Below are 26,027 nucleotides of genomic sequence, written 5' to 3'. Positions count from 1 at the left end.
TTTATGGTAAACCATAGAGCATAGGCCAGCAAGCTTCAGCTCATAGACAAAAAAGACATTTACTGCCTTTTTCACCTCCTACATCGACAAAGTATTTGGCTGTCTGCTTTAACAGATTAAGTTTTATTGGAAGACAGTCACACTCACTCATGTTTATGGCTATTTGGTGTTAGGATGGAAAAGTTGACTAGTTGTCACAGAGACCCTGTGGCCTGCAAATCCTAAAATAGTTGCTCTCTGGCACTCCACAGAAAACTTGTGCTGACACTGGATCTAGAAGAGACACTCAAAAAATAAAGAGGTATAGTTGATAAGTCTGTATTAGAGTTTAAATGGAATTCTTCAAAAGCTCATTTAATTCTTTTTTCAATAAGCAGGAAAGAAAAGTTTGGTGGATAGAGCAAGTAGAGAGCAAATAACAAGATGATAGATTTAAACCCAGCTATACCCTTATTTAAAATCCAGAGGTTATCAGATTTTATACATGTATTTGGTGTTAGGATGGAAAAACACTCAATCCTATAAGAAACCTAATTTACAAAGACAAATAATTTGAAAGTGAAAGGAGAGAAGAGGCTTCCCAGGTGACTCAGTGGTTAAAAAAAAAAATTGCTCGCCAGTGTGGGAGTTTGATCCCCTGGTGAAGGAAATGGCAACCCACTCCAGTATTCTTTCTGGGGAAATTCCATGGACAGAGAAGGCTGGCAGGCTATAGTCCATGGGGTCACAAAGAGACGGACGTAACTGAGTGACTAAACCCAACATAAATGGACAGAAAACTATATATCATGCAAAACTAATCAAAATTAAAAACCAATCAAAAGAAAGCTTTATTAATAACCAACAAAGTGGACTTCAGAACAGGAAATGTTATCAAGGATGCAGACATTTCATGAGGATAAAGGAGTCATTTCATAAAGAAGAGGTACTGCTAAGTCACTTGAGTTGTGTCCGACTCTGTGCGACCCCATAGACGGCAGCCCACCAGGCTTCCCCGTCCCTGGGATTCTCCAGGCAAGAACACTGGAGTGGGTTGCCACTTCCTTCTCCAGTGCATGAAAGTGAAAAGTGAAAGTGAAGTCGCTCAGTCATGTCCGACTCTTAGCAACCCCATGGACTGCAGCCTACCAGGCTCCTCCATCCATGGGATTTTCCAGGCAAGAGTACTGGAGTGGGTTGTCATTTCCTTCTCTAAAAGAAGATATAATAATCCTAAATGTGTATGTGGTGTGTGCGTATGTGTATGTAGATTGGCTATTAGGCTTATATGCTATGATGATCTATGTGCCTAATAACAGATCTTCAAAATACATGAAGCACAAACTGATGGAAATGGAAGGGGGGAATAGACAAATCTTCAGTTGCAGTTGTGCACTTTAATACTCCTCTCTTGGGAGTGTTGATAGACCATCTAGCCAGAAAATCTTTAAGGATATAGGGACTTCTGAACAGTACCATCAACCAACTCGAGGAAATTGATTTTTCAGAGCACTGTGCCCATCAGGAGCAGAGTACACATTCTTTTCACGTGCATGTGGAACATTCAGCAGTAAAGACATATTCTGGGTCATGAAACAAATCTCAGTGAATTTAAGAAGATTAAAATAATATGAAAGTATGTTTTGAAAGAATTTAGCAGTGTTTTAAAGAAGCATGTAAATTTCTATATATTAGTCATGAACAATTTGAAAATGAAATGTTAACAACATTATTATTTATTATATCATCAAACCCATGGACTACTGAGGGGTAAATAGTACACTGACAATGACCAAACCTCCTGAGAGAAATTAAAAAAGACCTAAATACATGTTATCGACTGGAAGACCCAATGTTGTTAGGATATCAGTCCTTCCCAAATTGCAATATAGATTGAATCTCATCTAAATCCCAGTAAGATTGTTGCAGAGACTGACAAATTTATTCAAAATTTTATATGAAAATTAGAGAGGCTCTAGACTAGCCAAGGAAATCTGTAAGAACAAACCTGGAACCTGATTTTAAGACGGTCTGCAAAGCCACAGTTCTCAAGACAGTGTGGTACTAGAATAAGGGGTAGAAATAAAGATCAGTGGAACAAAATAGAACATTGAGAAATACACCCATATGGATGTGATCAACTGATTTTAGATAGAGGTGTCATGAAGACTCAGTGGATTAAGGAAACAATTTTCAACAAATAGTGCTGGAACAACTGTCCGTGTGAAAAAGACGACTTTCTCCATTCTTACCTCATACCATATACGAATAATGCCTTAAAATGAATCATAAACTTATATTTAAAGGCTAAAACTGTATTTATAGGAGAAAATCTTTATGACTTTGGGCTAGGTAGAAACTTCTTAGGACCTGAAAAAGCATTTGCCATAAAAGAAATAATAGAATTTTTGAACCTTATCAAAATTAAAACTTTTATTCAAAAGAGACACTGTGAAGAAAATAAAAAGATATGGTACAGATTGGGAAATAATATTCCCACTACATATATATGACCATGGACTTTTATTCAGAATTTGTAAAGAATCCTTATAACTGGAAGGTAAGAATATGAACCAGTACATAAATGGGCAAAAAATTTGAACAGATCTTCACAAAAGAAGATGAGTAAATGGTCAACAAGCACCTGAAAAGATGTTCAGTGTTACTGATAATTGGAGAAATGCCAATTAAAACAGTGACATAGCATTACATACCCACTAGTATTAGTAAAAAGATTGACAATACCAGATGTTAAACAAAATACAGAGCAACTGGAACTCTTACACACTGCTTATAGAAATAGAAAATGGTAATATCACTTTGGGAAAGTTTGCCAATTTCTTACAAAGGTAACTATACAGTGTTCATATGACCAGTACTGTTCTTGAGTACTTAACCAAAATAAGTTAAAATACATGTTCACAAAGAGACTTCATAGTAGAGGGAAACTGGTAACAACCTAAATATTCTTCACCAGATAAATGTATAAACTCATTGTGGTATGTTCATATAGTGGAATATAATTCAACAATAAAATGTAGCAGCTTGCTGCTGCTGCTAAGTCGCCTCAGTCGTGTCCGACTCTGTGCGACCCCATAGACAGCAGCCCACCAGGCTCCCCCGTCCCTGGGATTCTCCAAGCAAGAACACTGGAGTGGGTTGCCACTTCCTTCTCCAGTGCATGAAAGTGAAAAGTGAAAGTGAAGTCACTCAGTTGTGTCCGACTCTTAGCGACCCCATGGACTGCAGCCTACCAGGCTCCTCCGCCCATGGGATTTTCCAGGCAAGAGTACTGGAGTGGGGTGCCACTGCCTTCTTCGATGTAGCAGCTTGGATCTCAAAACTATGGTGAACAAAAGATAAAAGGAGAACATGCTGTATGACTCTATTCATGTAAGATTCTAGAAAAGGAAATAAAAACAAATCAACCCTACATGATAAAACTGATAAAGTCAGTGGACACCTGAGGCTGAGCTGAGGATGACTGTAAAGAGGCATGAGAGAACTGTTTGAGTGTTACTTGGGCTCATGCCTTTGTCAAAACTTGTCTCACTGTACTCATTAAATGGTTGCATTTTATTTTATATAAAGTAAGCCACAGTAAAGTTGGTTTAAGTAAAAAAAATCATCTAAGAAACTCAAGTTGAACTGGCCTCGATCATTTTTTCTCATTAAATATGAAAACCTTTAGAACATCAGATTACCCTTTATCTAAAATATGTACAAAAGTATAGTCAAAGAGCAGAAGAGAAGTTTAAAAAGGAAAATTTAATTGTTATGTCTTTACTTGAATCAAATTCCTACTCACTAAAGTTTCCAACTGCCGATTCTATCTTAATCCAACGGATTTTCCGTTCCAAGTCAACCATGACCTATTGCTTTTGTCAAGATTCCCAATAACAGAGACGTTAGGAAAGTAATTGATATTTTCTAAAATGTTAACTGTTATAATGTGACCACAGGAAGGTTCAGCGTGTCTACCAGAGCTGATGTAATTCTCTGTGTAGAAAAGTTTGATCTGAGCCAACTTTTATTCCTCTCCTCTAAATTTTCCGATAAACATGTCTCGCAGGCATTCAAGCTCATCACGTAAGCTTTGTGAACACGAGGGGCTCATTCCCTTCTAATTTGTGTCAGTTTGGGTAGCTCCTTGCCTTTTCCTTCTGTCTGGAGATATGCTTTTAATAACAGCTGAGGATCAAATACTTTCTTCTTTTGTCCTCATCTCTTCAGGCACACAGTACTTAGTTTGGTTGGGTGGAAGGGGAGGGCAATGAAAGGTGTAATCTCGCAGAATATTAGAATGGGAAGGACAGGCTTCTGTATCATTTAATCAGTTTTCTCAGTTTACACAGACATAAATGAAGGCCCCAAGAAGGAAAGAGACTTTCCTAAAACCTCCTAACTCTTAGGAATGGAAGCAAGGCCTGGCCCCTGAGGCCTCTGGCTGCCTGGAAACAACAGTCAGCTTTCCCTGTGTGACTCAGGCTCCTCAGTGAAGGGGGGCATTGTTCACCTGTTTTCAAGGGCGTCACTGAAGAACAGGGGAACAAAGGGCCATGATGTGTACATTGCAAAACACTCATACTTGAAAGCAATCTTAAGTCACCTCCTGCATAAATTATTTTCCTAACCCTTTGGAATGAAAATTCCTGTGGCTGCTGCATTTCAGAAGAGTTTGAGGTTTTCTTTCTTCCTTTGGCTTTGTTTTTGTGACACTGTGAACTTGTTTGGGAGGGCAGACTTTTTAACATCAGCCTTGACTGGGGGGGATTTACAGTAATGACAAAACTGTGCTAATGAGAGAGAGAGACCTGTCATAATGTGATACATTTCCCATAACCAGAAAGAGCCTGCCTTCTGTAGCTTTGAAAAGGTAAAGACCTGACATACTCCTGCTCCACTTCCCCTGCCTCCCACCCCCTTAAGTTCACTGCTAATTGTGGTACTGTTATTAAAACAAATGACCCGTCTTTAAACACCCCAGAATGCTATGGCTCTGCCCCATCAGGGCTGTAATCAGACCACCCTGTATTTTATGGACTTAGTGTCTTGGCTATCCTGAGGCATGCCAGTGGGGGCAGAGTTTCTACTTTAGCTGCTAATTAAACTTTGGAAACCTTTTCTTTGTTGCTGGGCCAATCATTTCCACAATCTGATTGGCCCGAGTCGATTCTGTTTGAAAGGGGCAAATTTCTATTTATTCTGAAAAACAAGCAACAATTCCAAAGAACAAATGTTTATTTGAAAAAAAAATGTTTATTTGAAAGAGCAAAAGTAACTGTCAAGTGAGTGGATTGCCTGAAAATAGCTTTATTCGAAAAACCTTCTGAGAATAGGAAAAAATTTGTGGTGGCTGCCAGATACAATATTATTCACATTTCAAAAGAGAAAATGACGATATTAGTACCTTGTCTTAGGTTTCTGCATTTGGCTTTTGCTCAGCTCCTTGGCATCTGTGATTTACAGCATGCCCTGAACATCCCTGTGAGGATGGAGGTGGGGTTGTGTGACTCAGTGACTGTATTGGAAGTGGTATAACATACTGAATAAGATTTGGGAGTTTGGAGTTATTCACTCATTGACTTATTCATCATATATTTCTTGAGTGCCTCCTGTGGTCAGGAACTGTTTTAGGCACTGGGCTGAAACAGACTAAACGAACAGAGAGACGACAGTTCCCTGCCATTGTGGTAAAGAACCTGCTTCCCAGTGGAAGAAACTTGAGAGACTTGGGTTGGATCCCTGGGTCGGGAAGGTCCCCTGGAAAAGGAAATGGCAACCCACTCCAATATTCTTGCCTGGAGAATCCCATGGACAGAAAAGCCTGGTGGACTGCAGTCCATGGGGTCGCAGAGTCGGACACGACTGAAGTGACTTCCACTTAACACGTGGAGCCTACATTCAGTGAGGCCAACATACCTGGATTCATATGTTAGTTTTGCCATGTGTTGTGTGGCCTTGGGCAGGTTATTTGTTCTCACCAAGTTTGCTTCCTCACATGTAATTTAGTGCCCATGATCTCCACTGCATAACATTTTTGAGGATTAGCAAGATAATTGATGTAAAGTGCTTAGCACATGGTGAGCGCTCATGAATGGGAGCTGCTATGCTTATTGTCGTCGTTACTGCTGTTTGGGCAATTCCATTGTCGTCATTGAAAGAGGGGATTCACGAGGGATCCAGGGGGCTATCTTGCTAGGATGCTCCATTGGCAGGAAAACAGGTGAGACCAGTCCCATCTCTGGTCCTTTTAGATGTAGGATCCTAGCCAGGGGTCACAGCCCAGTTCTCACCTCTGCCTTGCTTTCCCTTAAGCATCAGCCTTACAGAATTAGCTTTTGTTCAAAAATAGCTACGCTCACCATCCTGTTTTGCTTCCCTGGGTGACAGACTCTAACATTTCTTCCTCTCTTCTTCTTTCAGATTGTTTAGTGTAATTTTGGAACAATTAACCAAAGAAACAGAAGGCGGTAACCACTCCAGTGGCAAATCAGGAGGCTTTGACGTCAAAGCCCTCCGCGCCTTTCGAGTGTTACGACCACTTCGACTAGTATCAGGAGTGCCCAGTAAGCACGTTTCGTTTCCTAAAGCCAGGATTTTGTGGATCGGTTTTCTTCTGGGTGGGTCTCGGGATTATGAAGCAGGGCGTGATAAGGTGAGTTGCTGTTCTACAGCCAGGGTCTCTGCAGGCAACACCGTGGAGGCCTCCACTGTTTACAAAGTACTCTTGCTCATGTTGTCGCTTTGGGTCCCTGTGACAGCCCCAGTGGGAGTAGAGTAGGGGCAGTAGTGATCATTGTCTTCCTGATTTTGTAGAAGAGAGAGCATTCTCTTGGGCAGAGGCCAAGTGAATGGTGGTAGGAGACCATGAGTTCAGGCCTCCTGGCTGCAGTCTGGTCTTCAGCCTCTGACACCATCACCACCATCACTTCCTCCCACTTTCAGGCCTGCCCCTCTGAACATGGTGGGTTATATAGACAGGGGTGTCAGAGGGTTCAACTGACTGCCTTTTCTCAAGGTGAGCCGCAAGGGCCTGGAATCCTAAAGCGTCTACTTAACTATCCCGCAGAGGGGCTGTGCCCATCGCATTGTGGGGAGGAAGTGGATGCTTCTGGATCCTCCCTGTGTGTAGGGCACAGTAGCACCTGCCGGAAGGTGGTTGTAAGGTCTGATTGCAGTAATGCAGAGAGAGCCTTCAGCACAAGGTCTGGAGCTGGAGCGGGTGCTCAGTGTGAGAGATGCTCTGTCACCCGCTAGTCTATGGTACCTGTCTGTGCCAGGCCCTCGTTTGCTTCTTTGCTCCAGATCTCCAGACCAGATCCAGTGCCACCTGAATATGGAAGGGATGCCCCATCCATGCCCCAGCCAGGAATTTGCATAAGGAGCAAGGCGTGTGCTTCCCTGGGCTCTGCCCGTGAGAGGACATCTCTCTTGGGGACTTCTGAGGGCAGACACTAGTGCCTCTCCAAGGACTGTGGCTGTGAGGTGACTGCCTGCTTCCAGCTGCAGGATGGCTATGGGATTGCAGGGTGTGCCTTTTTTTCACAGCTCATAAAGCCTTGAAAAGAGCACAGATCATGTTTTTGCTTCTTCAGAAGTTCTTCATAAAATTGTATTAAACCCACTGGCACTCAGAATGCACCAAAAATTCTCTGGAAAAAAAAAAAAACCTTCCAAATTTAACATTTTAAAATGTAGGAAGTGGTGTTTTGTGTGTACTTGTTTTTCCAGATGGTTCATTTATTTTTCATTGAAAAAGATCAGCACAAGTCAAAGCCACAGTACCGTCTGGAAGCAATTGAGAAAAATAGACATACCTTGAAAATGACTGGCCCTGTTGCGTGTGCCATGATTAAATGAGAAGTTCAGTGAGCAAACATGAGGTTTCAAATTCAGTCGTTACGGCTTAATCTAATTTCAAAGTAACCACGGCAACTTTTTTCCCCCAAAGAGCAAATGACAGGCCAGCCTGCCTGCGGTATTTGTGTTGTGAGCAGACGCGCGGGTGCTGTGGCTCTGTGGATCTGAGTCATACGTGAGGACTTCTCAGCCTGTGTTCGTTAACTGCCCTGTGGGGAGCATCCAAGTCTCTCACCAGACCCCGCTGGGCTTTGGGGAGATGGACTGGGGGCTCTGGGTCATGCTCTTTCCTGTGCTGGTTGGCAGCTGTGGACTAGTGATTTCTTAAGTACCTGCAATTGTTAAAAAATGCCTGGGAAGGTGTGACTGTTCACACGTACCTCGGAGATGTCTAATCCCTTCTGAAGACAACTCAGACTGTCCTGCAGGACTGATTTTGTGTGTGTATGTGGACATAAGTTCCTTCCATGGAAGGTAAATATGTGTTTCAAATAGAGTCCTTCAGATGTGTGTGGAGCTCTTCACCACCCACTCTCAGGTAATAAGTACATATGAGAATCCTCGAGCATTATATAGGAAAGAACTGTCAAGGTCATCTGGTCCAAGAGCACTGTCTTCTAGGTGAGGAAGCTTGCATAAACCTTGGGCAGGTTCTCACAGCTAGTGGGTGGCCAGACGGGACCAGACCCTTGGCCTCCTAGTTCCTGGCTCAGCGTTCTTTCTGCTCCATTTCACAGCTTCCTCGGTTAGAGCTCTGTGAAATCTGCTGGACACATTGGTCGTATACAAAAGAGCCTAATACCATGAAAGTGTACACATGCACTTGAAGATAAAATGTCATTATTTCATAAATGTGGCCCATCTGAAATATTACAGTTACAATAAACATATTTATGAAACATAGGGCTCACTGCCATTCAGTTGAGAAGAGCTAACTGCTGGATGATGATTTTGGATGGCCCTTGCATGTCTTAAAATAAAAACCAAATGAAAAAACAAACAAACCCCGTCTTGTCCAAGTAGATTAGAGCATATGTTTCTTTTTCTCTTCATCTATTCCTTATGGAAGATGAAAACATTACAAGTCATCCTATTGATCATTGTTTTCTTCAGAAGACATCATTTGAACATTTAAATATCCGAAGGCAGTATGTAGGATTTTGTCTTAATGAAAGTCTGGAAAGAAGTTCTTTGTGAGTCTAAAAAACCTCTTATCATTCTTCCCTCCCCATCCTGTCCCCCACCTCTTCCCGTGTACTTCATATCAAGGTGAACTTTTACTGTTACTGCTGATAAGTATTTTTCTCTTTGCTTGGTGTGTTCTGATTTCTAATGTATTTCATTCTAGCATCTCAGCCTCTTCTTTCTTTCTTTGGATATGTATTGGGAAGCTACTGTGAGAAGATACTAGAAAAGGGCACTTTGGAGGAGAGAGAGAGAGCAGGGAGAGGAAGGGAAAGAAAAAGAAAAGGGGGAGAAAGATGGATTGGGGACTCTGGGTCATGCTCTTTGCCGTGCTGGTTGGCAGCTGTGGACTAGTGATTCCTTAAGTACCTGCAATTGTTAAAAATGCCTGGGAAGGTGTGACTGTTCATGGTGGAGAAGCTGAGGTGGGTCTCAGTGGTGGCCACGTGTCTCACTGTGCAGGGCGCGTGCATGGTGTCAGGGGGCCTGCATCTAGTTGGCTCTGGTTTCCTGCTGACCGCTCTCCCTCCAACTCCTGCTTCCTTCCACCTGGTCCTGAGTATTGCCCCACTGTCCCTCTTGGCCTGGTCTTTTCTCTTCCTGTACCATGGCTCTCAGTGTTGCTGCAGGTGTGGGTAGTTCCAAGGTTTGCAAATCTCTCCCTCATCTCTAAGGTCTGAGGTTCAGCCGCAGGGCACAGCCTCCTTCCTGTGAAGTGATCAGACTCGCCAGGTGTTCAGTCCTCACCTTCCCCTTCCTCTAATGCTCTTTTACCTCCCCCACTCCAGGGGAGCCTCCTTTTGCTCAGGCCCCAGGGTTAGCCTCATGACCCTGCCGACCTGGGCACCTTCCTCTAACTCAGACTCACTTGCTGAGTTCTGATCTCTTCTGGACCCTCACCCTGTCCTCCCTGGAGAGCCCAGCACCCTCCAACTACTTCTCTGCCTGTTTTGCCTTTTGCATCCCCACTTGTCTTTGTAAGGGGCTTCCCTGGTGGCTCAAATGGTAAAGAATCTGCTTGCAATGCAGGAGACCCAGGTTCCAACACTGGGTTGGGAAAATTCCCCTGGAGAAGAAAATGGCAACCCACTGTAGCACTCTTGCCTGGAGAATTTCATGGACAGAGGAGCCTGGCAGGCTATAGTCCATGGGATAGCAAAGAGTTGGACACGACTGATCAACTTTCACTTTTTATCTTTCTAAAAAGGCTGCCTTTTGAGTTTTCTTGGCTCTTTCCCATGTATACATGTTATGAAACTTTTGTTTGCTTTTCTCTTATTTAGAATAAATGAAGAGGCTGTCTTTTGACAGCCTCTAAAGTCTGGCCTCTAAAGCCTCTAAAGTCCCCTAAAGTAGACTAAAGTCTGGCCCTGTAATCCGAATCCAGAACCCAGAGCTACCTAGTAGATTGCAGCTGCAATCTGCTTGCCTTTTCTGCTACCCTTTTGCACCGCATGACCGCCAACCAAGACTTGTCATCCCTGGCCCACACGACACTCACTTTCTTCTGTGCTTTAGATACTTTCTTCCCCTGCTTGGAGCAGCCTCTCTCCCATGCCCACGACCCATCTGCCTATGGAAATCCATCCTGCTTGGCCTTCAGGCCCTCCAGAGAGGGAGGCTCCTGCCCAGCCCTCTTTCTCCCCACTGCACTCAGAAGTGATGTCTTTCATCCTTCCTTTAATTTTCACTGTGTGATGTTACTCATCTAGCATCTGTGTGCTACCTTAGAGTAATTCATGTGTAATGCTTACGTCTCCCACTGGAACCTCACCTCTGGGAGGAACCACATTGTGTAATACATCTTCATAGTCCCCAAAACGTTTGCCATGTGGCGGATGTTCAAGGAATTTTGTTGAGTGGATGAACAAATGCAGAAATGAGTGACTTTCATATCCAGCCGTTCCCTCTCTAGGCCTCAGTTTTCCCATCTTTCTAGTTAAGGGAGTTAGAGTAGATGATCTTTGAGAGGATCTTTTTAACTTATCTCACACCCAGGTTTCATGTTAATTCAAAGCTCTGAAATACCTCCTTGAGTTTTATTACCATGTGCCCCATACAGAACAGGCATCATTAGGAAGTACATAAATGCATCCCTGAAATATCTTGCTGGCTCACAAACTTGTTTTTGTCTTTCCTAGGTTTACAAGTTGTCCTGAACTCCATTATAAAAGCCATGGTTCCCCTCCTTCACATAGCCCTTTTGGTATTATTTGTAATCATAATCTATGCTATTATAGGATTGGAGCTTTTTATTGGAAAAATGCACAAAACATGTTTTTTTGCTGACTCAGGTGAGTAATGAAAATGGTTGATAACCAGACTATTTAAAATTTTGGCTTTCCCCAAAACAACTTTTCTGGTTTGGGGAAAATCTAAAACAAAATGAGAGAGAGGGAGGGTGAAAAAAATGGAAAGCCAAATCCATTGGTAAATCTAAGCCAGTTCTTAGTGTGAATTATATTTAGAATTAATGAGAATTTAGTCTCTTTTTCTATCTTAATTTCCTATGTAATGTGTTCTGGCAAACAAGATTGGGGGCCCCCCTGAAACTGGACTATGAGGTGAATCAATAATATTTCTCTGGGACTCCCCTGGTAGTCCAGTGGCTAGGAGTCTGTACTCCCAATGCAGGGGTCCCAGATTCGATTCTTGGTCAGGAACTAGATCTCATGTGCTGCATTAAGACCTGACACAGCCAAATAAGTAAAATGTAATATTTTTTTAAAAAATACAGTCAGTCTGTATAGGCTGAGGAAAGGTGCTGTGGGAGTGAGGACAGAGGAGGGAGGCATGGGCTCCCGAGGGTCATTCCTGCCCTGGGTGGTAAAGCCTGCTGCCTCTGTTTGCAGATATGGTGGCTGAAGAGGACCCAGCGCCGTGTGCGTTCTCAGGGAACGGACGCCAGTGCACCGCCAATGGCACGGAGTGTAGGAGTGGCTGGGCTGGCCCCAATGGTGGCATCACCAACTTTGACAACTTTGCCTTTGCCATGCTCACCGTGTTTCAGTGCATCACCATGGAGGGCTGGACAGACGTGCTCTACTGGGTAAGCAGCTTGCGGAGGGAATTGACAGAGCATGCTTTCCTCGGATAAAAGTGTTTCATTAGCTAGAGCCATTGGGGAGCTGGCTGGAAAAGACCCCCTGGAAGTGAGTTCTTTGGGAAGGGAAGCAGACCGCCTTTTCACTCAGCAAGACCCATTACGTCTCCCCGTCAAGGCCTTGCTTTCAGCTGTAGAAAGCTGCTACAGGACGTGGACTTCCTCGCATCCCCAGTGTCTCCTGGGGACTTACTACTGAGCATGCCCAGTAGTTCCCTTTGTTGGAGGAACTCCAGCATGCCAGGGCTGTCCTGATTAAACTTGAAGAGCCCAGGGTCATTCCCCAGAGTAAGAGGCCCCCGGACTTCCATAGACTAAAACTTATCTTTTATACCTAGAGGCAGGTTTCTCTACCAGGTCCTAAATGGAAGGTAGAAAACATCAATTAATTGGATTCTTTTCAGGCTTTCCATAGCTTAGTACAGCCTTAAAGCCCAAATGGGTTTTTCCCCTATTACGGTGTTACCCTTTTGCGTCTTCAGTATTACTACAAACCAGCCTAGCATAAGCCCTTAGCTCTCTCTTCCTTTTTCTTTGGCGCTAGAGAACTTTGGCAGAGAAGGTCGAGATGGCACATCAGCCTTCCAGGGCTGGTGGACCTGTTCATGAAAACAGATGGACACCCTTTGTATGGCTCGGAGCTAGCTTCTCTTGTTCCCAACAGAACCAGTAGGGTTTGCTACAGATGAAGAGCAGTCGTATTTTAACAGTCATTTCTCAGAGTTGAGTTTATTTGTTTACTTCTGTGTTTGATAGAATTTGAAAAAACTCACAGAAGTTTAGAAATTATTTTTCCATGGCACAGAGTTGTTGGGAAAAACAGCTGCCTTGTAGATTTTGAACATAAACCCAGGTCCAAATGGGATTAACCAGGATTCCAATAATGATTTGTTAAAAGGTAATGAGTAATAACATACTTCTTAAATGGTCAGTCTCCAGTTAGACAGTCTGCACGTTGAGAAGTATTTTCTAATAGGATCTAAATTTTAGACACTTTATAAGATTTCCCATTGCTCTATAACTTCAGAGAACATAATGGTTGTAAATAGGTTTTTGCTTCCCTTCACAAGTGAATTCCATGCTTTCAGGGTTGTAGAAATGTCTGTATGGGTTAGGCAAAGAAAATACATTTTTATTTTCATCCCCAAAGTGTTAGTCTAGTTTGGTAATAAGGTTTTTAAAACATCACCAGCATGTCATATCTTATTTTTTCCCCTTCCCCTCCTTTTTCTAATTGTCATAGTAGAGAAAGAGAGTGTGTGTGTGTATGTATGCAATCTGTTATTTATATCCATAACACAATGCCTTTTGTAAAATTTTTTGTGAAGAGAAAGAGGAAGATTATATAGGATGAGCCAAGCCCATGGCCATGCATGAGGACCCTCTAATTAGGTAAAGAGCTCATTTTCATTATTATGTTTTTAAGTTGCCACTCCTGGTTAGATTAGTGGAGGACTCAATCTCCAGTCTTCCTTTGGAGTTTCTGATAAATAGAAAAAGCATCATTCAAATAGCCCAAATTCTGGTCCTTCCCCCTAAAACAGTACAGAAAACATTTTGATTTAAAACAAATGAAAAAACTGGTGACTCCTCAGCTCTGTTCTCCCTATTTTCATGGTGTATTGACACTGCTGATCCGACATGCCCTAATGGACAGTTGCAGACTTTATGTTTCCGCACATTGATTCTCTCATTACGATCTTCCCATGGCCAAGTTAGCGGAAACTCTGGGAGTGTGTGATTAAAGGAGAGAAGACTCCACACACCTAGAAACAAACGTTTCTACTTGCTTTCCTGAGAACCTCTAAGTATCACCTAGGATGATATAATTATTACCTCTGTTTTTCATATGACAGTCACAGGGCTAATAATTTGACAACATAATAATTATATTCTCTATGAATTACATGGCATCTTTATTCCGATGGAGGAACTCCAATAACTTATCAACCTTATGCCAGTCTATATCCCTTTATAGCAGGTCTGGGAAACAGTGGAATATAGACCCCCTAGACATCCTCAAGGTCCTGCTGCAAGTGGTTGTGGTATTTGATCTACAAGGGTCTACAGACCTTTTTTTTTTTCATAAGGGACCAGACAGTAAATATATGTGGCCGGGCAGACCATAATGTCTGTGTCACAACTGCTCAGCGCTGCCCATGTCACTTGGAAGCAGCTGCAGACATGTACACCTGTGGCTTCATTCCAGTATTTATTTATGGACACTGACATGTGAATTTTGTATAGCATTCCTGTGTCATGAGATAGTCCAGATCTTTTTTTCCCACCATTTAAAAATGTAAAAGCCATTTTTAGCTCAAGGGCTGTCCAAAAGCAGGTGGTAGGCTGGTTTGGCCCACAGGTCATTATGTCATGACCCCTGGTCTAGACTAGAACCCCCCTCTCTTTCCTTGGCATTTCTCCATTCTCATGTGAGCCCTTCTGGAACACTAGGGGGCAGCTCAGGGATGTCTTCCAGAGTGCTCACTGAGATCTTATTCTCAAACATATCAGGTTGCTTCTAATTACTTACTGATTACATTTATTAACTCTGCATAGACATAGGCAGGAGCCAGGCCCCAGCCTTCTTCCTATTTTATGGGCCGCAGTCGGTGGGATCCACAGCTGTGCACAGAGCAGCACCTCCCTGCCCAGCACAGCGCCCGGCCCAAAGCTGGTGCTCAGCAGACACCAGCTACCATTACTCTTCAAGTTCACAGTCCCATTGCCTCAGGGAAGATGGGCCTTTTTAAAATTCCTGATTTTTACCATAGCCAGAGTGTAACGGGAACATCTTGAGAGAGAACTAAGATTCGGTTTTAAATATTGACTGCAAGCTAAGTTTTCAGTCCTTTAGGTGTTTGTATATGGTGGACAGAGTCTTTGCCAGGGATGAGTTTGAGTCTGGTTGAGTTTATGTTCAGTCAGTGTTCCCAAGTTCATGGATGCCTCAGTCCCCAGGAGTGCCTGGCAAGTGGCGGCAGGGTCTTGGGAAGGTGGGCCCAGTATGCGGAAAGACACGTGTAGAACAGGACCCTTGGGTATGTGGGGAATGGGATTATTAACTTCTGATAGAAAGCCATTTTTTTAGTGCTCTTTTTTTGAAGTGAATTCCATAAGCATAATTAAGCTGCTATCTGATCCACGCATTTGTTGTCCAGAGTCAGAAAGGTGTAGTGCAAGGAAAGAGCCTTAGGCTGGAGAAGGCTGGGCGCCTGAGCTTGGGTAGGTCACCCAAATACTCTGGGCTTTAACTTTGTGTCGTCCACAAGATGTGGAGTAACACTACATGATCCTATTATTTTTTTCTTCAACTCCAAGGAAATGGTTTTAAATGTAGGAAATTAATTCAAATATGAGAATTGATTTTAGCAAAGAATTATCCATATCAGTTATTTGTGGCCTTTTGCCTTAGTGCCAGCCTCTTCTCTTGGTGAGCAGCGCACCTATGGCAGTGCTGGCTGTCCGACTCAAACAGGAAGCTCCCTTGGCCAAGTTGATAGTCGTCTTCATTCAGGGTACTGGGGACTCCCTCTTTAGTTAGCTAGCAGCTTGCCTTTCTGCTCCGTTCTCCGAGTCTAGGCTCAGGGGAGCCACAACCAATGTATCAAGTTTCTAGTAGTTTTTGCAATAGAAAAAAACAAAAAGCCTTAGATTAATCAGAGACATGGAGGTGCATCTCGGTCTTTGAAGTGAGGGGAAACTGAAACTAGGTTATTATTTCCTGAGTACCAGGGACACGACATGATGACTTTGATATAAATATTTAAAAAATGTAAATTGAAACGATTGAGCTCACGCCACTTTCTCCCTTGCTGACAAAGGACACGCAGACAGAATCCCAAGCAGAGTCTCTATTTTTGTGTGGGTATTTCGGGGACCGGCTTGCCAGTTCTGACGTGTCCCATGTGATTGGTAAAGTCTAAGAAATACTAGCCTCTGAAAAGAGACCAGGGTTGAGAAGGTTTCTTTAGGAGAAAGACTGACCCTTAGAGCTTAATTTTTATTTCTCTTTCCCACGCTCTGGAGATTTAGGGTCTCCTGTGGCCTTTGGTTTTCCCTTGTCCCCCATGGGTTATCCCAGGTGATATTTCTGATTTGAGCAAAAACACTTATTTCTAAGAAATCAGAAGTTTATTTGGAAAAAAAAAAAAAAATGTTCCCTCCCAAGTTGGAGCAGACAGCTGTTCCCGGAACCATCCTCCGGAACACAGGGCTGAGGCCCAAAAGAGGATGGGCAGGGCAGATGCTGGGCTGACGGCTAACACACTTTGCTGAGGTGTGAGAGGGCAGGGTCCCCTAGTGGGGACCCTGGACATGCACCCCCTTCCTCTCCGTGAGCGAGCACACTCTCCCCGGTTGTGGGCGCCCCTCTTGCCCCAGCAAAGGGGAAGCAGGCCCAGAGAAGGGTCTGCGGAAGGCCCTGATTCCAGGCTGGGCTCTGGTTACTACGCCAGGCAGCCTGTTTCTTCTCCTGCACATCTAGGTTATTAAATAAGTTTAGTGGTGTAGTTGCTTTGGAAGAATTACCCTCGGCCTTCCTGCTGAAATTAGTTTATCCAACTTAATGAGATCAACAATTGCAGCCACGGCCCTGCCTCATTCATTACTCTAATTGCCGATATAAGATGTGCAGACTGATAGCAGTTCCAGTAAGCACATCAATTTTCATGTGGCCAAACAGGTGTTTCATAAGGGCTTTAATGCCCTCTCCGTAGACTTCAGCAACAGATGTTAGGTAATTTTTTTTTTTTTTAATGTTCTCTTTTTCTGTTTGGTTTCTGCTTGAGGCAAACAGTGAAATGCATGAGTTTCATTCTGTAAAGCTAAAAACCTAGCGCCAGATAATGTAAAGAAAGCCCATGCTTAACGGCCTGAGGACTTGACCTCGGAAGCCAGAACCATGAATCAGCCCAGGCCATATACTGTTCTGTTAGCGGGGATTCCAGCAGAGTCAGGCCTGGGGTCATTCATTCAGTCTTCTCACTGGTGCTTCACACCTTTCTTGGAGAAGCCTTTGCCCAATTTAACACTGACCTGTGCTGTTAGAAAGTTGCATCCAGCCATGAACCCTGAAGCACCTGTTTGCTCCAGCACAAAAGTTGCTCATGAGCTGGTCTCGCCGGGAATGTGTGTTCAGGGGGCCACGTCTGACTGTGCTGCTTCACTTGGCACAGAAGTAGGGACACCATGTTCCTTTGAAAGAACTCACAGCTGGAGCCACCTGTCTCAGGGCAGATGATGTAGGTTCAAGCTAGATTTGAGCGATGAGGGCTTTTTAAATTTCTCCTTACTGGCAAGCAGTTGGGTCCTTCTGTGGGTGCAGTTGAGAAAAAAAAGTCTCATTCCCCAAAGCACCCCTGAATATGTCGGCTAGTTGACTTCTGAATACTTTCCTTCTTTGCATTAATTTAGCTGTGCTTGCACTGACTGATAGCAGATAATCCAGATTTAAAGTGGGTTAGGTTTCCTGGGATAGATTGGCTTCCAATATACCTGAAATCCAATAACTGGAAAGTTATTATTTTAGGGTTTTTTTAAAAAAAGAATTTATAGAGTCAAATGCTACAAATTTGACTCTATAGCTAAGACTTTTCCACCATCACAAATTTTGAAAGCAAGAATACTACCAACAATTTGGGCAGAGTAGAAAATAGTTTCTAGCTAAGCACTAGTTTTGTCTTCTACCAAGATCTCTGAAAATCCCTTACCAAGGCAATTTCTTGTAAGAGAGAGCCAAATTCCAGCTGATTGCCCTAGCAGTAGCCAGAGTTTGCTTTACTTGCCCTGAAAGTTTTGATGACTCGTGTGTGTTTGTGTGTGTGTGTGTGTGTGTGTGTGTGGAATATATAATGAATGTGCATTGGCTACTGTTGTCTGATTTGAAGCTAAGTAAATGTTTAATTAAATGTATGGAATGCTGTCTCTAATGTAACCCTCTCTCCTTATTAGATTCTCTTATTAACCTACTCCTATAAGACCATCTTATTTCTTGCAGATGAATGATGCTATGGGATTTGAATTGCCCTGGGTGTATTTTGTCAGTCTCGTCATCTTTGGGTCATTTTTCGTACTAAATCTTGTACTTGGTGTATTGAGCGGGTAAGCTACACCTCTTTCATCTTGAAAGCAGAGTCCTGAGGACAGTTGCCAAGACCACACAGGCTTGCTAGATGGGGGCTGCCGGGTGGGTGCCAAGCGTTTTATGTATCCTCCAAGATGCTTTCTTTTCTGCTGAGGCTTCCCAAACCAAGATGTTTCTGGAACCTCACCAGCCTTTGTGAAAGAAAGCTATAGGATAATTATTGACCAGAGATTAATCAGCGTTGTCACTTGGGGTTTAAATCATTGGCATTGCTTGCCCATTTGTCCCAAAAGGAGATACATCTATAATTGCTTTATTGGTCTGGATCCAAATATAATGCAGATTAATTGGTACCAAACAGTAGCTAAATGACTTTCGGTAGGCCCCATTTGGGGATTTCCGCAGCAGAACCTGCCCTTATTGAAAGAACAAAACTGGAAGGCCCTTGTCGGGATCCCATCCTTGGAGTACCAGTCCTCAGTCAAAGCCCTAGTGGTCCAGCAGCAGTTCCTGGGGCTCTGCTCTTTGGCAAATGGATAACTGATAACTAATCTCCTTACATTTTACAGGTAAATGATGCGATAGGATGGGAATGGCCATGGGTGTATTTTGTTAGTCTCATCATCCTTGGCTCATTTTTCGTCCTTAACCTGGTTCTTGGTGTCCTTAGTGGGTAAGCAGTTGGATCCGTGTCCCACATTCTGCTGCTGCCATGTGTCAGGCAGCTCCCTACGGCTTTCTCTGCATGCGTGTGGACTCTGATGTCCCCCCTGTGTGTTGCTTTGGGACTGAACTGTAATTCTCAATGCTCGTATCTGTCTGTGAGATTCTGTGTTTCTGATGCTTGCCAAACTATTAATTGAATGAAACCATTTCCCTGAAGCTACTCACATTTATATGCTAGTGTGTAGGAGTGGATTAAAAGTGACTAAAAGGATGCCCAGCCTTGGTCTCCCCCCAGCAAACGGCCTTTGTCTTTTGTGGTTTTCTTCCCATTAGTATTAGTACATAGCCTGGCCCTTTAAAGTTACTTGCAGTGTATCATGATTATTTCTAGTGGTGTTTCAGATTTCATGGTAAAGGAGAAATAAGCCTAGATTAGCACAGAAATACTGGACAGTTTAAAAATCTCACATCCTTCCCATGGGGATCATTTATTAGCTTGGTTTTCTGCTGCTGTCACTGTGAGAATATTTCCTTGAATTCGTTTTTAATCTTAGCTCACAGAATCTGTCTTTAATGCAGAGAAATAATCAGCTTTTGCACCTAAATTTCCTCCGGCCTTATCATTGTCCGTGCCCCTCAGTCATCATTTTTGAAATTTCACTTTGTTGGCCTCCTCGGCTCTGTGGATTGACGGGGGTTCAGTGGAGACTGGGACCAGAGTGGGGCTCTGTCTTTTCTGTGGTTGCCATCCTAGAGCCCTCCTGGGCAGCCTAGCATCTTCCCCACCACACAGACACCCCACACAAGGGGGTACCCCAGAGAAGGGAGTGGGGCCTCCCCAGGCTCTCAGTGCCAGCTTATTGCCGTTGCCAGGGCCTGGGAGGGTGACCGGGGCTCATGGGTGCCCGTTTCCCCTGAGGAGCCCCTGTCACTCCCGAGCTCAGACATCCTCCGGAGATACTGCTGATAGACTTGATTCCCAGTGAGTTTATCTACTCCTCACTCACTCTATCTCTGTCTTGCTGAGAGCTGGTATCTCAGGGGAAGTGATATCTTCATGTAATGCCGAGTCAGTGGAGAGACCTTTATCTCACTTTTCTAAACACTGCCTTTTCCAGAGCAGAAAGCGAGCTGGTTACCCATCTCTGTTTCCTCTCCTCATCTTCCCTCTCAGCTACCCTGCCTGTTTTCAGGGACAAGCATTTAGAATTCTCCTTGACCGAGTGTGGTCGCTTTCACACCATGGATGCGCACTGTCCTGTGAAGCCCCATCTAGAGGTGAGCCAGGAGCCCATGCCTTACAGTGAGGGGAAAGGGGGCTCTGGGCCTGAGCCCTGGGTGTGACAGCTGACCCTCTGCCCCAACCCGGGCCGAAGATTCTTTCTCTGGATAAATGGCTCTTCAAGCCTAAAGTTCTTTCACGTCACTCTTTAAAAGTGCCTTCTTCCTAATGACCCTCTGTGGCCTTAGGTCAGTGTCAGGATGGTGAGGGTGGAATTTATCCCTGGAGAAACAGCATCGTGTTGATTTTATTACAGGAACAGCCCATACAAGGTTAACAGCAATTCTGTTGTGAATTCCTTGGCGCCCTGTGTCTCCTAAACCCAACTAAACTGAGGCCATGGAAACGACTAATTTTAACAGTGCCAGTGACATGCCTTATCTCTGAGCTTCCCAGAGCAGGAACATCACCCCGGCAGGATGGGGCAGACTTAAAAAGGGAAAATGGGGAAAAGCCGGGAGGGACCCCTTATTATAATGCTGGATGCTAAATATGCACCCTGTGGGGGTACCCACAGCTGGAGGATAAAGACACACACACCATGATGGAACAGCCAGTTTGCTGAAATATATTTTGGGGAAAGTAATAAGTAACTTTAAAATATTTTTAAATCAGAACAAAACTAGATCCCTTATGAAGGAGAATGCAAATGACATTTGAATTCTTAAAATAAAACCCAAGAATTCCCAGCAATATTCAGTCAGTTCCACGACGTGCCCCAGCTCCCCCGGGGCTGCAGCTGACCCTGCCTGGACGTGCGAGGCCACTTGGGTAGGAGATGTCCAGCAGTGCTCTGGCTAAAGGAGGAACCACGTCCGCAGAGCAGTCTTCCAGCGTGTTCGCAAATTTGGTCGCTTTTCCTGAGTTAATGCTGCATGTCTGGCTCTGGGCCAGGGGCCAGGGTGCCAAGATATCTAAGACACAGATGGGGGCCTTGTGCTCAGACAGTCATTGTCTGGGGTGGAATTGTCATTGGGCAGTGCAGGATGGCCAAGCTAAAGTAGGGGCAGGGACAAAGAAGCTGCGAAAGCAGTATGTCTATGAGCTGGATGTTGAAAGATGATAAGGTGTCTGTGGGGGTGGCTGTGGAGTGGGCTAGGGGTGGAGAAACCAGAGAACAGGCTGCTCCCACTTTTCCTAACAGTTAGTTACTTGGGCTTCTTTGCCTGGGTACTCCTCCTTGACTTTCCCCTAAAGCAACAAAAAATCAAAATCAGTCATTTGTATTTATTTTCTTGTTTCAGAGAAATGAAATAAAAAAATCTTTTTAGTTTCAATCTTAGGGTTCTTCCCAACTTTTTTAGGGAACATTGGAGGAAATACAAAATCAGAAGGGCATACATGTTCAAAAGGAGATGGCTTATGTTGCATAGCCCCTTAGGGACCATTGGACCACCACAAATGTAATTCCAAAAGCCCTGAATTAAAAGGCTCTCCTGTTTTAGACCATACTGCTGCTTTCTAATGAAGGGTCGTTATAAGATGCTGTGTGTCTTTAAGTCAACCATTTGGAAATATTTGTTGCTCTTCCTTGGCTCCTCCTCTTTTTCCATGTGGCCATGCCATCCTATTGTATCCTTAAACTGATTTTAATCTGTGCACTTGATTTGGTATTGGTACATTTTTGAAGCATTGTTAAGACTGATGCTTTGAAATATCTCTGGTTTTACAGCATACTGTTTTTCTCAAGGTGAGTATGAGGTTCATGAACTGTATGCTCTGCATAGCCAAGCATGATCCTGGATGAAGACATTCCTGCCCCACCCCGCCCCAACCCAGGTACTTGTGCTGTGTGGGAGGAGCTGAGAAAGTCAGTAACTAGAGTTCTAATTTCATACTAAGTTGTTATCAAGGAAATGGTCCCATTATGACCAAGTGTTAGAAAGAATGTCTCAATTAAGTCTACAGTTCAGCTGGCTCTTCTCATGGTGGCTTTGATGATTTTTTCACTTTTAAAATTGCTCACTTAACTCTTGTCCCCTTTGGGGTTTTTCCCTGTAGGTAGGTAAGATAAGAGAACACGGTGGTGTTTCAGCACTTTTTGTCTTTAGAGTCACTGCCAGATTCCCAGGGGGGATGGTGGTCATGGGCAGTGGGCTCACATCTTCACCTGCAAGGACTACCTGATGCCAGGTGCACCTGCGGTAAGGTAGAGGGCCCTCTGAGCCCCTGTGGTGTGGGCCAGACCCCCAAAAAGGGGCTGGTGGATGAGAAGTGAATTAGAAGACCTGAGATCTGGTCACGTGCTAAATAACTCTGGGACTTCACTTAGGAGTCCCGAACCTACATCTCTTGGCCCCTCAAAGGGGGATGATGCTGCTGTGCCATCCCCACCACCACACACAGAATAGGTGGCTTTAGGTCGGCTCATGAATGTAAAAGTGCTTTGAAAAAGAGATACTGCAAAGATTTTTACTCATTGAATGTATCTTTCTCTTACCTCTGTGGACCTCCTCCCAATCCCCTCCTTGGGTGAAGTGGGAACAGCTAAGAGGCTATTTGGAAAATACCTGAAGTGTACCATTTTCTGAGTTTCCCAGGAAGAGACCAGCAGAAATAGGCTTTGTATGCACATTAATACTGTACTCAGTGCCCCCATGATCAGGCCATGGAGGTTCTTTGTCATCTATAAAGTGTGGTGCAGCTCTCAATCGTGATTGAAGTTCTGACAGTGATTTATTTTTGCACAAGTAGGGAGGCATGACATTTCTGTAACATGGTTAAACACTGGCTTTAGAGTCAGATAATCAAGACTTAACTCTCTGCTCTACCTTTTACCAGCTATGAGATTTGGTGAAATGGTTTACCTGTTTGAGCTTTACCTTGCTTGTCTGTAAAGTGATGTTAATAATATTAACTGTGGGGAGTTGCGAGAGGATTCAGTGAGCTGAAGAGTGTAGAGAGCTTCGTTACTTTGATGGTGATGGCTTGAGTAAGAGTATATAAAATGAGATTTGATGCAAGAAAAATCTAATCAACTCAATTCTTTTAATTTTTTTTTCCCTTGTGACCAGGCCTATAGGTAGGGTTTAATTTGCATGACTGTTCTACTCAGGATGTTAATAAACTAAGTATTCTCTACTTAGTTTAGAGTAGAGAATTTGCTTTTAGAGGATCTAATGTCCAAAAATGCTCTTAGAGGCGCAGGGAGGTAAAATGAAAATACTTAGAAGTTGGTAAATTATGAAGTCCTTGCTAAGCAAAGATTTCATTTGCCTTTGTTTCTGTTTTCTGCCAAAGATAGACTAAGGACCCACGGTGCCTAGACTGGTTTTGATGTCTATTAGATGGATTTCTCCTGAGAAGTTTAGATAATCTCTGATATTTATATAGTAGCAGTCAGATCCCTGGCACTTAGCAATGGCCAGGAAGAGATTAGATAAAAGACCCTTAAGAGATTAGTGTAATATAACCCAGACTTTGATGCATCTGTTCTCTGTCGGCCTTTGAAGTCAGGCCCCATATGCCATTTTTCATAGTAAATCCAAAGGGCAATTTTAGGATCCTATGCTGTGAATATTTTTCTGTTCAGTTGTTTTGAACACTGTTGTCTTGGTGCCTGGATATTCCCTGCCATAAAATGGAGTTTAAAAACTCCATTCTCTTTTCTTGTATAAATTCAGTATCATTATGTGAAGGTTCTTTAATTATGTGCCAAACTATGGCCAATACGGAGAAGGCGATGGCACCCACCCCGGTACTCCTGCCTGGAAAATCCCATGGATGGAGGAGCCTGGTAGGCTGCAGTCCATGGGGTCGCGAAGAGTCGGACACCACTGTCGGACACGGCTGAGCTACTTCGCTTTCACTTTTCACTTTCATGCATTGGAGAAGGAAATGGCAACCCACTCCAGTGTTCTTGCCTGGAGAATCCCAGGGACGGGGGAGCCTGGTGGGCTGCCGTCTATGGGGTCACACAGAGTCGGACACGACTGAAGTGACTTAGCAGCAGCAGCATGACCAATATTGGGACAGACCTCTGCCCTAGTCTTTTAAAAAATATGTATTTGTTTGTGACTGCGCTGGGTCTTTGTTGCTGGGCTTGGGCTGTCTAGCTGTGGCGATGGGGCTGCTCTCCGCCTGCAGTGTGTAGGCTGCTCATCACGTGGCTTCTTTGTTGGTGGCTCTGGGCACGTGGCCTTGGTAGTTGCGGCGCACGGACTTAGTTGCCCCTAGGCATTTGGGGTTCAGACCAGGGATTGAACCATATCCCCTCCATTGGCAGGCAGATTCTTAACCACTGGATTGCCAGGGAAGTCCCTCTAGTCACTTTTTTAGAGGAAAAAGATGATTAATGAATTTCATCTCCTAATCCTTAGACTTTACTCATATTTGTCCAAAACATTATATTTCTCTTCAGTCCATTTGGTTTCTCTTTAATCCACATTAATTGGGGGAAGAGGATGCTTGGTGGTTGGTTGAAAGTGTTGGGATTAAAAAAACCTAGGCAGAGATTCATGCATGGCTTCTCTACTTGTGTAACTGCTGGTATAGAGGGACTGGAAGGGGGTGGCATGGCAAGTGGGGGTGACTGTACTGTATTAGAATTTTACAAAATAGGCTCGGGTTTGGGGGGCATCTTAATTTGCACCCTAGTCTGTTAAATTCACACCATTATGAACCATGGTCAGAGATTGCCTCTAGTTCCCTCCCCTTGAATGTTGGCTCAGAGGGAAAAACATACCAGGTATATTGTGGAGACATACCCTCTGGGAATAGGCATTTGTATAAATTATTTATGACTGGGATTAGAATTTACTCTCATTCAATGTTTTACCAGCATCTGCTGACAAAAAATGAACAACAGAATTTCTTCCTGTACATAAACAGATCTGCATCTTAGAAGAGTAGTTGAATTGCTTGTGACATTGAAAGGGGTATTGTTAGGTAATGGGATAACCAGGCTATCAGCATGATTGGTTACCACTACATTACAGAATAAAATTGTATTGAGTTAATGAGTTAATTCCATATCTTGACAACAGGCAGAGAAAACACACAGAGGTCTAGTTCAAAAACAAGGGGACAGTGGAGGGTTCTTTGTAGATAGTTCTTACAATTAAAAAAAAAGTTTTCCTGTGTGTAATTAGTGATGATCAGGCTGCCAGACACAGACACTCTTAATGATCACTTGTAACAGAATATTTCTCCACAGTTAACTGGATGTATCTTTGGTTTGACTTGACTCATAGATGAAAGAGTTGTCCACACAGTTGGAGGTCTCTCTTCTTGAACTTGGAAGTAGTGTTGTGAGTGGGGTTGAAAGCTGAGGGAGAGATCTATGGTCCTTTAGTAACTTCACATGTTTTGGTTTTGGTAGAACAAGAAATTAAGCCCTGCTTCAGCTCTATGTGGAAGAATGCTAAATTTCCTTTTTCTAATAAAGAACTGTGCTAAACATTTTTATAGACTTTTAAGCACTGAGCTTTCTTGTTGCAGAGTTAAGATGCTGTCAGGGGTAGCTGACAGCTGGATACCGGTGCTGTGGGTACTGTGATACCTGAAGTGAATAGGCTGAAAGCTACACCTGACATTAACAAGTGAGTGGTAACCTCTCTGCCACTGGCTGGCAGCGACTATTTCCATAGAAATGGCTGTTGGGATCAGTGGAAACGAGGTAAGTGAAAGTTTTCCCTGATCTCTGTTTCCATCAAGCTGATGTCGGTTTCCCTGGCAACAGCAGTGGACAGCAGCCAGGCACAGCAGCAGATTGAGGAGAGCTCTCTCACTTGTCAGCTGTGGCTATCATGTATTCCTAACCCAATCCTTTTTTATAAGATGTAGCAAAACACCTCTGAGGGCCCAGGAGGCCTCTCTGGCCACACGTGCCCTCCCAAGCACCCATCTTGCCAATGGAGAGCTCT

The 26,027-nt window shown here is 43.7% G+C and overlaps 1 protein-coding gene across 1 annotated transcript in view; it reads left to right on the top strand.

Annotated features, from left to right (window-relative positions):
• CACNA1D (calcium voltage-gated channel subunit alpha1 D) overlaps positions 1 to 26,027 on the top strand; it is a 326,915-nt gene that overhangs the window by 163,350 nt on the left and 137,538 nt on the right. The window contains exons 3-6 of the mRNA XM_055557680.1: positions 6,406 to 6,548; positions 11,169 to 11,321; positions 11,880 to 12,076; positions 18,785 to 18,888. Coding sequence (XP_055413655.1) covers positions 6,406 to 6,548; positions 11,169 to 11,321; positions 11,880 to 12,076; positions 18,785 to 18,888 — 597 coding nt within the window. The remainder of the gene's footprint in view (positions 1 to 6,405; positions 6,549 to 11,168; positions 11,322 to 11,879; positions 12,077 to 18,784; positions 18,889 to 26,027) is intronic.

The sequence above is a fragment of the Bubalus kerabau genome, chromosome 20 (genome assembly GCF_029407905.1).
Source record: "Bubalus kerabau isolate K-KA32 ecotype Philippines breed swamp buffalo chromosome 20, PCC_UOA_SB_1v2, whole genome shotgun sequence".
Taxonomy (NCBI): domain Eukaryota; kingdom Metazoa; phylum Chordata; class Mammalia; order Artiodactyla; family Bovidae; genus Bubalus; species Bubalus kerabau.
Note: the sequence above shows the minus strand (reverse complement) of the source record. Positions and strands in the feature narration are given on the sequence as shown.